Below are 12,465 nucleotides of genomic sequence, written 5' to 3' on the forward strand. Positions count from 1 at the left end.
AAGGGATATGATGTACCAATGAGGTGGATGGACATAGAGGGACGTTCCTGGATGATAGGCGATTCAGGGCGATGCAGGGCGCTTAAGTGTGAGAAAGCGCACAAGGTGCGTGTGTGGGAATGCTGCGCGTTGTGCGGGAAAGTACCGCGCCTATGGCGCGTTTCGCGGGAAAGCTGCGCGTTATGTGTAAAACGACTAGGGACATGATAGAAGTCGAATATAGCTGATGGTGCGAGTCGTGCATTGAAGGCCAATTGTCATGAGTTGTGAAAAGGTGCGAAATATGCCCATATGTGCCTGCAGAAACGTGAGTCTCTACATCGGTGTTGATGTTTCCCATCCTGTGAGGGTGGTCAGTGTGTGGCGTTCCCTTAGGTTAGTGACTAGCGCGACCATCAATTCTTTGTTGGGGTGATCTAGCCAATCTGAGTCCTCGTGTCTAGTTAAGTTAATTGTCAAGTCTTTCCGAAGTTTAGATGATTTGACTGTTACATGCAGGGGAGTATTTTTGGGCATGTTTGATATGGCCATGAGGAGGGCTCCGATTTCTCCTGCCCCTGGTGTGGCCATGTTTGGTGGCATTTTAACGGCGATGTTGCAGCAGTCGTTTTGTCCAAACCACGCACCACCTCCTGACATGTAGTCGCCGTCTTTGTCTACTAGGTGTGTACCCATGATGGTCACATTGACTAGTTGTTGGGTGCCCCAGGGTTGTGTCTGAGACTGACTTGCAGCTACGGTGCAGGGAGGCCTTGGTGTTACAAAAGCTTGGAAGCCCACTTCAAGTGAGTCTGGTGAGGGGAAGGTGGGGTCAAATATTCTATTGCTTTGGTCATTCTGATTTTCATCATTACCAGTAATTTGTTCTGGCGCTATGTTAAGAGAGTAGGAAGGGGAGCTCGTTTGAGGATGCCATTTTGGTAGTAAGCATTCTAGAATGTCTTTTGCTAATTTCGCGCACTTAAATGGTTTGCTGCAGTTTAACATCATTCTGTCCTCTGTACAGTGTTCACAGGGACAGTTTTTGTTCTGCCTATGGTGAGGGGAGTGTCTTAGTGTGATATTTTCCAACTGGCCCACCGAGGTGATGTGATGTTTTTCCCTTAGGCACATTGCATATATATGATTGTTGTACTTTTTCAGATTATCTGAGGCGCCGATGTGGAACCATATTGGCAGCTGCCTTGCAATATTCGGGTCAATGCTGATGGCCTCCCATCAAATGTTATATTTCTTGGCTGTTTTGATTATTTGTTTAAGGCGAGAAGAGAGTTTTTTAGCGGACGGGACCATGTCTGGAGGAAATGATTGATCCTAGCTTCCGGTTTGACCACAGGGGAGTCCTGTGCTGCTTTCGCTATTAGCGCATGAGCAAAGAATGCCCATGGTGGGCGTACATAGTGTGGAGTGAGTAGGCCTTTCAGTCATTTTAGTTCAATTGCCTCATTTTGGCTTTTTAGGTGTAGGACACCCTTACCTCCTTCTGTTACTGGGGCGCAAAGTAAGTTCATACTTACTGTGTTATTTTCTTCACCGTCCCACACAAATTTGTGCATTTTAGTTGAGAGGGAGTCTTCAATGTCTTTAGGCAATTCCTGGGCAGTGGTAAGATATTGCGTCATGCTGCCTATTGTTCTTTCCACGATTATTTTTCGTCCTTCAATGGTAGGGTGCCATTTCTCCCATCATTGGAGTGAATTCTCAATTTTGTCTAGGATGGGGGACCATATAGCTTGTTCTTCGATGCTGTTCCCGATCCAGGCTCCAAGTATTCTTGTTGCCTTTCCTTCTTTTGCAATTTCGATGCCATCAGGTAATGCTTCATGTATTTCATTCAATTTTCTTGAGGTTATCACCTTATCTCGGTATTCTTTTGCACCTATTGGAATGACTTTGGTCTTCGATGTATTGAAACGCGCTCCTGATGCTTTACACCAACAGGATAAGATGCCATTTAATGCTTTAAAGTCGTCTTTCTCGGTTAAATAGACCGTCTTATCATCGGCGAACATGGTTACAACTATTTGGTAGGCCATTTCTTTTGCTTTGAATCCTGCAAAGTCTGATTTTCTAAGCATCTCCGCTAAGGGGTCTCCTTGTCAAACACCTCTGGTTACTTTATATTTGGAGCTAATCTCTCCATTTATCATGATGGAAGTTTCTGCGTCCTTGTAGAGGGCTTTCACTGTATTGATGAAGTGGTTTGGTATGTCGAATTTCTCTAGGACTTCCCATAGATAATTATGTGTTATTTTGTCATAGGCCTTCTCCTGGTTGAGTGCCACTATGATGCCATTTTCTTCTTCCACCTCCGCATATTCCATGATCATTTGCGTGAGGCGTATTTGGTCAGTTATGCTCCTTCTTGGAACAAATCCTGCCTGATTCTCATGTATGATTGAGGGCACTGTTCGGGCAAGTTTGAGGGCTAGGGCCTTCGTGAATGCTTTGTAGTCGCCGTTTAATAAGGTGATTTGACGGTAATTAGTGATTTCTCTCCTGTCTTTCTTTTTATAAAGAGGGTGTAGTAGGCCTTCTGAAAAACTGGAATCTTTAGCGATCCCGTGTGTTTCTATGTCATTGAACACCATGGTCAAGCATTTTGCTAGGTCAAATGGTGACTCTCTGTTATCATTTTTTGGGATGGTCTTTGATTTCTCACTTAGCCATTTCCAGAATTCATAGGGCACTCTGTCAATTCCAGGGGCTTTGCCGTTGGGTAAGAGGCATATAACCTCTTCGATATTAGCTTTAGTTAGTGTGTTCTCAAGTTTGCTTTTGTCTACAGGTGAGAGTTTGATTGATATGATGTTTAGGATCGTCTCCAGGGCCACTTTGTGTTCCCCTTCGGGTGCTAAGCCTTCTGATTGCAGTGAGTCGTAATAGTTTCTGGCCAACTCAGCCATTTTATCTGATCTTTGTACATAGATTGGTTCGTTAGGTGAGGAGTCGAGGGATTTAAGTTCAACAATTGTGTCTCGGGGTTTTTGTTCCTTATCCGATTTTGCCCAAAATTTGCTTGCAGGGGACTCATTTTCCAGTCTAACTTTTGCTGCTAAGTGATCTCTTGCAGTGTCGTGTCTTGTTAACTCTAATTGGTTCATTTTCTTGTAGAATTATACTGACTAGTCGTTTGTCTTCGTCAGGTAGTGTTGGGTCGGATAAGGTGGCTTTTAGCTGGGACATTAGTTTGTTCCTTTTCATGGATATTGTCTTCTTTGCTGTGGCTCGACATAGGCTGATTGCCTTTTCTTTAAAGTGCTTAAATGTGGTCTGGGGATTGGATTCGGCGGTGCATTGTTCTTTCGTTCTTGGAATTTCCTGGTGTAAGGTTTTTCCCAGTTCGATGATCTCATCGCCCAGCTTTTTGTCTTCAAGGACATACAAAGGTAGTGACCATCTACCTGTTCCAACGTAAGGCATTGTTTTACTGGAGATTTTGGCTGAGACTAATTGGTGATTAGTGTGCAGTCCAGGGGGGTTATGTCCCAATCTCGACTGAAAGGTAGGAGTTCGTCTTTTACGTAGATGCGGTCTATGCGGGACTGGCATCCGCCTTGGTGTGCTGATTGTGCAAAGGTGTATTGCAGAGTATCCGGGTGTTCTAATTGCCAACCATCTCTAAGTTTCAGGTGAGTTTTAAGATCATTGAGTTTTGAGGTTGATCCTGACGAGTCTTGTTTTGGCAGCAGGCGGTCTAGTGCATCTTCCACCATGTTGAAATCTCTGAGCATGATGTCGGGGTTGGGTAGTCCCCTGAGTTTCGAAAGTATGTGTTCCCAGAAGTATTGGTTGTTTTGTGGGTTGTTTGGGGCATAGACTGCGAGGATCTTGAAGGTGTTGTTCTTTTGCCAGGGTATTATCACAAATAGTGCTCGTCCAGGTACGAGTTCATGAATCTTTATTCCTGACGTATTCATTAAGTTCTTATTGATAGCTATGGCCACTCCTTTGGCATTTGTATGTGCTGGGTCTATGGATGATATGACGCAGAGACGTAGACCAGGCATTAGATTAAGGGCTGATTCCTCCTCTTTGGTTAGGTGAGTTTCTTGTAGCGCTAATATGCCGAGTTTTTGGTCTTTCATTATTTGATTTACATGTGACCATTTATCAGAGCTGTTATGCCATCTGCCTCTCATGTTCAGGGTGGCGACTTTAATGTTCGCACACGATTTCTTGCCTTTGGAGCAGTGTTTAGGGTGCAAGTTTGGCACAGGTCCTGATGGTGAGTCGAGGACATCCGGTGGTGTAGCGGACGCAGCATTTGGTGGTGCTTGTGAGCTTGTGGGCTCGGCATTCTGGGTTATGCGGTTGTGTTGAGCAGTATGCTCCTTGTTGAGGTGAGTGTCGTCAGCTAGATGAGGGGGGAAAAGGTCAGTAGTAGTGTTCCGGTGCCCGTCACTGAATCCTGCTGATCCTTCCTTAAGGGAGTAGCTGACGGGCGAAGCACATCCCTCTCTGGACCTGCAGGGCCTGTAGCTGTTGCCGTGTGTATAGACCGTGTTTGTAGTTTTTGTTTGTGTTGTAGAGTTAGCAGTTAATATACAGCACCATGCCTTAACCACAGCAATGGGCCGTGCTGACTTATCCCAGCCAGACGAGAGGGGGAACTATGTCAGAGGGGGGACAGCATGTTTGGTAAGGCAATAAACGAGGCCCATCCAAGACTTCAGCATCTCTGCACAGCACGTTCCTAGCCTAAATAGGCTGCCGTTAAAGTTAAGTCCGGAGCTTTCCTGTCCTAGCAGTAAATTTGGGCTCCTGTAGACTATCCTCGTTGTGTTATGTACTTGTCTGAATGTTGGGCAAGCCTCCCTCAATCCTTACATTAAGAGACAGACATAACCATGTAGTTCTGTATATACAGGTGATACAGGTGGGTACAATATGTACATAGGCTATCTAGGGCTGAGTCAGGATGATGTGGTGTTGCTAGTTAGGAGAGTCTGTTGTAGCAAGGAGTTTGCTTAGTTACCCTTGCCTCTCCCTCTCCTTGTATGTCCGCAGGTATGACCTCTAGTAAAGCCTCTGTTTCCGCGGGTAGAGCTACCGCTCAAGGCTCCCTTGCCATGGCTTGTCATAATGTGGTTGTCCAAGGTGACATTGGAGGTGTCCTTATCTTCAGTGACAGATGGACCAAACCATCCCGGGATTTTGGGGAAGGGGCATAGACCAGTGGGGTGGTTGAAGGATTTGCAGCCCATGCAAACGAATTGGGCATCTTGGTGGGCTGTGCCATACCCATAGTCTTTGGAGATGTAGAAGAATGTACGCATGAGGGTCGTCCAGTCAAAGTATTGTTTCAGCGTAAATGCGGGAGGGGAATCGAAGTAGATATTCCAGACTGTCTCTTTTACGGATTTAGAGAGGGCGAGACTAATGCTCGAAACCCTGACCAACTCAATAGTGCGTAAGGCTGCTTCAGCATCCGGGAGTGGAATGTTGTCGTGAATGAACTGCATTACGTCAGGGTTAGAATGGATGGTGTCTTTGATGATCTCGGCAATGTCTCTGTTGGTGGCATCAGAGTCTGGGAAGGAGAAGTTCTCCAGGGTGAACATGTATATAGGGAGAGGTTGCTCGAAGGGGACAAAGAAGCAAGAAACGTCTGCGGACGAGCAGACCTGGAGATGAAGGAGTCATTCAATTGCTTCGGGCGGGATTCCTGATATCAGGAAGTGCCATGGGGGGGGGGTAGACGTTCAATAAGTTCTATAGCTGCTGTAGGGGTGCTAAAAATAAGGGTTTCAGCGTCCAATTCTCCTACGATCTTGGTGATGGTGTCTTTCAACTTCGTGACAGTACTTTGTGCATTACTTTCGTATTTAGCCCTGTATGTCCTTACCCAGGCTTTAGCTCCCTCTTTCTGTGGCCATTGTTTTTTCAGGACTTGGGAGACATTACACCAGGTAGATTGGCCTAATTGGGGGATTGGGAAACCTCCGGCAGGAGTAGCCATGATCTTATAACCACTGTCCAGGGTCCTAACTCCATTCACTTGGAGGGATTTATTAGTTTGTTGGTGGTATGAGGGTCGGGTAAGGTACATACCTGAGATCTCTGTCGTGGAGGCAGAGTCAGATTGTAGGTATTGCCATTGATTAACAGGGGTGGGTGGTTGGGTGGGATGTTCCAGGGCGCTTGCTTGTTTTGGCAATGGCGCTTGCATTTTGGGCTGTGGCCTTGGGTTGGGAGGAAGGGTTGTTTTCGTTTGGGTTGGTTGCGACGTCCAGAAGGGGGGATGTGGGGTGGGTGCGTTCGTTAGCACATGAGTCTGTGTTCATGTGGTGTGTGGGGAGGGTTGTCGTAGAGTTCAGCTCTGTCTGAACAGCCAGAGGCATCGGGGCATCAAGAGTGGGAGGCATATTTGAGCAGATTATTATGGTGTTGGTTAGTGGGGGGGAGGTTGTTATTTTTCAACTTAGGACAATGTGATGTTGCACATCGCAGTTTTATAGACTCTAGGTGTTCTTAATCCCTTTGTGAGGTTGGGTCATGAATTTGATCCCTGAGTTTTAAACGAGTAGCATGTATTTTGAGTTACTTTGTGTTCAAGGGCACATGAGGCAGTGAAGTGGCGTTTTGGTGGTTTTTAGACAAAGGTTATTTCTTGTCTTTGTCAAGTGAACGCAGCGTGTTAAGCCTCGTGTTTCAAGTGGGCGTTTGTGATTATAGAGGGAGTAAGGTCACTCTGGCTTTGAGTTTTATTGCGATGAGTTTGTGGTGTAAGTGTCCTTTGGTGAGGGAGTATAGGTATTTAGCTCTGGGGGAGCTTTTGGTGTTGCTAGTTGTGATATGGTAGCATGGTCTCGTCAGTTTATCAGGCACTTAGGCGGCCTGGTAAGGTAGCTTGGGTGTAGTGGCAGGTGGGTGGTTGGTGGGGGAGGCTCTCAATTTTGACTATGCTTGGAATACTGGTGAACAGACTCATATATTGAGGCGCTATGGCTCCTAGTTGGAGAGTAGCGATGGGCGGCACCGTTTAGTGGTGCCACCCTTACCTGACATGGTGGTTCAGGTCCAAGAAGCCCCCCCCCCCCCCCCTATCAATAGGGTTGGGTGTTGGGTAGGTAGTGCCTCTCTCTGCATGTACAACAGGCAAGTATTGCTATCATATCAATGAGCGCAGCACAGCTCACATGCATTTAACTATGAGCAGTCGCCAGTAGAAGCAACAAGCCAAGACATATCTAAACGAGTCTTTACTTTTAGTTACCACCTTGTATCCTACCACTAGCTCGTCCGAGAGTTGCTAAAGTGGCTCTGACAAAAATGACGATTCATCAGCTACGCAAGTTCTGGTGGTAGGAAGCCTGCAGTGCATCAGATGGATGTAGGGCATACCAATATTGCAGTAGTCATACACAAATGACAGTTGTCATAGTATGTGAGATAAACTCAGGCATGGCTATGAACCAAGAAGCAAAGAGAAGCAAATGTGACGAATGGCAGGATTCAATATTCAGGGTGCAGCGCACAGCATAGATGGGCTATGGAGGCGCTTGTTAGGGTATATATATACACAAGGCAGCACCCAAGGCCAATAGTTTCACTCACATCAAGAATTCATCCCTCCCCAACGTCTTCACTGCTAATGTGTTGGTAACACCAAATTTTCATCTGGACCTCCAGTGCTGATGGACTGATGTTCGGCTTTACCAGGGAATCTATCTTCAAATCACTGTCAGCATTAGTCATAGAGTAGTACATCAACACCAGGAGGCCAGTCACCTTCGCACCATTGAACATATCCGTAGGATCCTTGCTCGTACCTGACTACTTCACTGTTTCGCTCGCGGATACATAGCCATGGCTTCTACATCGAGGAAGGCAGCTGCCAAGAAACTGATTCTGAAGCCATCGATGACTTTGAAGGGTCATGGAAAATGGATTCAATCCATATCCTACTTTCCAGATGGCCAGCGAATGGTCAGCGGATCTCGGGACAAGACTGCTCGGCAATGGGATCTGAAGGCGGGCAAGGAGATTGAAGGAGCATGGGGTGTTTTCAAGCCTGAGGTATTTGCAGTGGCGGTATCGAGGGATGGTCGATGGGTTGTCACTGGTGGTGGAGATTGGAATAATGGGGAGCTGAAAGCCTGTGAGGTTGAGACAGGGTCCGTGAAAACATTCGAAGGACACTCGCAGCACATTAACTGCATTGACATCTCTGTAGACAATGTGCTGCTGGCAAGTGGGGCAGGTGATACAACAGTGCGGACATGGAACTTGGACACTTGGCCAGTCCATTCAAGAGCATTGGTGACATGGGCACGGTTCATTTCTCCCCAGACCCAAAGAAGCTCGCAGTCAAGTCATTGGCGGGGAAGTGCCTCAAGGTCTGGGACGTCCAATCAGGGAAATTGGATGTGAGGATAGGGCAATCAGGTGCTGGAACAATCACATATGCGCCAATGTTTTGGACAAAAAACAACAAAAACATCATAGTGTAAGTAGTCAAGACTGTCGTCCCTTAACAGGTATGCCAAAAGGCAGTGATAATCAAAGCTCAAGCTTGATTATCTCGGACAGTATTTATGTTGATTATGGGAACTCAGGTAAGCAACAAGCTTACACATAGCCGCTTTCAGGTTCACAGATAGATGGCAGTGCCAACACGATCTATGAGTATGACACGTTGATGCTGGAGACTGTCGGAACTCCCTTTGAAGGGCACACCTTGACTGTCACAGGTCTAGCACTTTCATTTGATAATACTCTCCTCGTTAGTGCTTCCCACAACAATACCATCAAGTTCTGGGCTTTCGAGTCTCGCCAGCTCCTCACTTCCTTCAACACTTACAGTGACTCAAAAAGGTAATGCACAAAACATGAATTACCACCTTTCGTCCTTGTACTTCAACAACATTATATTAATCACTGTTCTAAGTATTTCAATATCATGATTCTTGTCTTGGCTATCAGTGAGATGTAAATTTTCAAAATAATATGAATATTTGAATTGACTACACGGACTTTTGTAAGGACAATGCTGTGCGTTTTATATTTTGACACAGTGTGCATTACGAAAGTGTGCCCCCACCACAATTTTCTTCACCACAAACACCCCCGTAACACTCATATATCTATTGAAAGACCTCCTGCCTACTAGCCATCCATGCTGGGATATTCCACTCCTACAACAAAGGCTTGAATTTGTTGTGACAAAGCAGCGGGTCTACATGAAGCAGACATCGCTGAAAAGTTTGGCCTACATCGCACTACTGTGCCCCGTTGTGGTGATCACAACCTGGCAGGCACATATAAGAAAGGTGCTCAACCAGTATAAGTGAGTCTTGGCTCTGCCTAGCTGCTACACTTGCAGAATGCAAGAGCGTTCGACCCTAAAGGGGAAGCAAGGAAAGCAAGGATCCACGGAATGATGCTGATCAACCCTGGTGAATGGCGATGAAAGCACGAGAAACGCGCTGAAGGCGCGCATGGGAAAGTGAAGTGCGAAAGAGCGTGAAGTGCAGGAAGGTAGTGCAAGCAGTGCACAAGTGAAAAAGACGTGAACTGAGACTGATGAGAGACGACTGATGACGATGATAGGATGAGAAAGGCGACTGAGGACTGATACTGATGTTGCCACTAGCTAGAGACTGCTGCTAGGGCCTATGATGACGAATACATGCATTTCATGGAACTAACTGCCAAGTAACATGGTGGTAGATGATACTGAGTGGTAGGAAGCTAAGGTGGTAAAGTTTGGGTGTAAAACGAACATGACAGTATGTAAGTTCTACCTAAGCGCTCTCCCAGGGCTTGGAGCCGAATAGGGAGCACTCTAAGTATGTAAGTGAGGTAAGGTGATATAAAGTGAGGGTGCATAACAAAATAGGAAGTGTAATATGCTAAATATAGTCAGATAACGAAAAGGGACATACCAAGGGACTGGTTGGACGATGGATGGATGCTCCTGGGTGCTGTGCGACACAGGGCGCTTAAGTGCGAGAAAGTGTGCAATGCGCACATGCGGGAATACTGCGCGTTGTGTGGGAAAGTGTCGCGCCTATGGCGCGTTTCGCGGGAAAGCTGCACATGATACGCAGAGTCGACTGAAGACTTGGTGGAAATCATATGGATGATGGTGCGAGTTGTGCCATGAAACGCTAGTTGTCAGAATTCGTAATATGGGCCCATAACAGCCTGCAGAAATGCGAGTCTCTACACCGTATCATCAAGCGATACACTCAAACTGAAGATTACTATGATATGAAGGCAAAATCAGGCTGACCTCGCAAGTTCACGCCACATGATGTTCGTGTGGCAGTCCGTGCTTTGGCACACACTGAGGCACATGACGTTGCCGATCTACAAAGGAAATATTTCCCCGAGATCAATGCCCAAACAATCTGGACAAGACTTAAAACATGTGGCTTAAATGCTTACATTTGCTGTACAAAACCCCTTTTGACAGCAGCTCACAAGGCGAGGCGGTTAGAGTGGGCCAAAGCCCATGCTGATCGGTCAGCAGATAACTGGAAGGCTGTTATCTTCTCAGACGAGTCTAAATTTAATCTTTTTGGATCGGATGGTTGTTCATGGTGTTGGAGGAGGCCAGAGGATGAATTTGATCACCAGTATACAAAAAAGGTGGTGAAACATGGTGGTGGACGAGTCATAGTTTGGGGGTGCATCACTGCTGAAGTTTAGGCTGAATTTCCCACATTGATGGCAATATGGACGTGGCCTTATATGTTGAAATTCTCAAGGATGAATTCCTCGGGACCCTTAGTGACCTCGAAATCAACAAAACGAACATTTATTTCCAACAGGACAATGATCCCAAGCACACTTCGAAACTCGCACAAGAATGGTTCCGGAAAAAAAAGGTCGATACACTGGACTGGCCCCCAAATAGTCTGGATATGAGCATTATTGAGCACATTTGGGACTATTTGGATTGTCACGTCTGCACTCGCACACCGCTGCCATGGAACTGTGCTGAGTTATGGGAGGCTTTAGTGGAGGAATGGGGTCGTGTCGAGGAGGAGTACATCACAAAGTTATATGAGAGCATGCCAGAGCATGTTAAGGCCCTTCTTGATGCTAAAGTGGGACATACTAAGTATTAGAAAGTTTTGTGGCATTATCTTTTGATTTGCACTCACTACATCCATTCTTTTCCTAGCCCTACCACATCCAAAAAAGAATTGCACCGTACTCTTCATTTTAATCACTCTTTTACAGCTCATATATTGCAGTACATAAATTCTTCTTCATATGACTAGTTACTATGGACCTATGGCTCTCTATAGAGCGTACTTTCTTGATGCAATCCCTGCAGGAGGACGAGAGCAGCAAAGATTATATAATTTGCACATGCTGTGCATTGCCTTTTTGAGTCACTGTATATCTATGCCCTTGTCCTCTCACCTGACTCACACCAACTAGCTTACACGAAATCCACCTACAACGATCACATTTACATATATGATATTCCATTCGACGTTGTCGCTCAGGTTAGCATATTGCTCCCCGCAAACAATTTTTTACAGACCAGTGCATGCAAAAAGTCACCCCATAGCAATTTACCACCTCCCCATATCAGCTTCGCCCATTGTCGTGCAGGGTCCGAATCTTGGACTGACAGACACGCTAGAACCTTTTGCACACAGCCTACTGACATGCAGCTATCGTCTACTACAATGTGGGGGCAACCCTATGAACTGGGATTCCAGCCACTGCGCCAGGACACACTGCATTCCAATGAAGGTCCAAACTCAGATATCTCAAGTACAACAATATCACCTATCATAGCTCTTCCTCCACTGCAGATACCCTCTTTTACAGTATGTTCATGGCCACCCCAGTTGCACCCCAACCCCCGCGAGCTCCTTCCCTCCTCTTCCCATACGCATACAGTCTTTTCCACTCATAATGTTGAGCCTGACAATCTCCCCCCTGAAGCAATGCTCCAAGACACCTCAAAATATATCACCAAGGATGGAGATTACCCTGTTGCTCGTGGTGGGTTCGGGGAGATCTGGAAATGCACATTTTACAAAGATCATAGCGCAGTCAAGGTTCATTTGCCGTCTTTTGTCCATCTGCATGAAATTAATTATCTTGCAGGTTGCAGTGAAAGCATTGCAGGTGTACACTGATGATCAACTTGGGGCAGCGAAGACAAAAAAGATCAAGGTGAGTGTCTTATCGAGGGGCTTTGTCTATTGCTTACACCACAGGGTGCTGCTTCATAGAGGATGAAGCATGAACTCAGGATATATGTCAACCTCAACCATTGTCACAACCCTTATAACGAATTAATGCAGGGGCAGAGACTAGGACTCAAACAAAGGATATCACAACAATGAGAAGGAGAATAGCAGGTACATCTCGGATTGCTAGCAATGAGCTAATACACAAGAGGTTTGAACTGAAGAACTACTGACTACAATGAGCTACCTATATACATATATTGAAACGGAGATTGAATCTGAGAATGAACTAACTAGC

The 12,465-nt window shown here is 46.0% G+C and overlaps 3 protein-coding genes across 3 annotated transcripts; 1 reads left to right on the forward strand and 2 right to left on the reverse strand.

Moving 5' to 3' along the window:
- Positions 1-315: 315 nt before the first annotated feature.
- On the reverse strand, positions 316-1,179 carry DFJ58DRAFT_658397 (uncharacterized protein; the record flags this gene model as incomplete). The annotated part of the gene is made up of 1 exon (XM_041382024.1): positions 316-1,179. A coding segment is annotated over one exon (864 nt), but the record flags the coding sequence as incomplete, so codon positions are not given.
- Positions 1,180-3,449: 2,270 nt separating this feature from the next.
- Positions 3,450-6,172, reverse strand: DFJ58DRAFT_840195 (Endonuclease/exonuclease/phosphatase; the record flags this gene model as incomplete). The annotated part of the gene is made up of 4 exons (XM_041392587.1): positions 3,450-4,357; positions 4,979-5,627; positions 5,849-6,000; positions 6,055-6,172. The coding sequence occupies 4 exons, from the start codon at positions 6,170-6,172 to the stop codon at positions 3,450-3,452; spliced, it is 1,827 nt and encodes a 608-aa protein (XP_041245369.1).
- Positions 6,173-11,654: 5,482 nt separating this feature from the next.
- Positions 11,655-12,323, forward strand: DFJ58DRAFT_840196 (uncharacterized protein; the record flags this gene model as incomplete). Its single annotated transcript, XM_041392588.1, has 4 exons — positions 11,655-11,798; positions 11,820-12,032; positions 12,082-12,150; positions 12,282-12,323. 4 exons carry the CDS (start codon positions 11,655-11,657, stop codon positions 12,321-12,323), a joined length of 468 nt encoding a protein of 155 aa, XP_041245370.1.
- Positions 12,324-12,465: the final 142 nt, after the last annotated feature.

The sequence above is a fragment of the Suillus subalutaceus genome, assembly GCF_016647625.1.
Source record: "Suillus subalutaceus strain FC151 chromosome Unknown DFJ58scaffold_35, whole genome shotgun sequence".
Lineage (NCBI taxonomy): Eukaryota > Fungi > Basidiomycota > Agaricomycetes > Boletales > Suillaceae > Suillus > Suillus subalutaceus.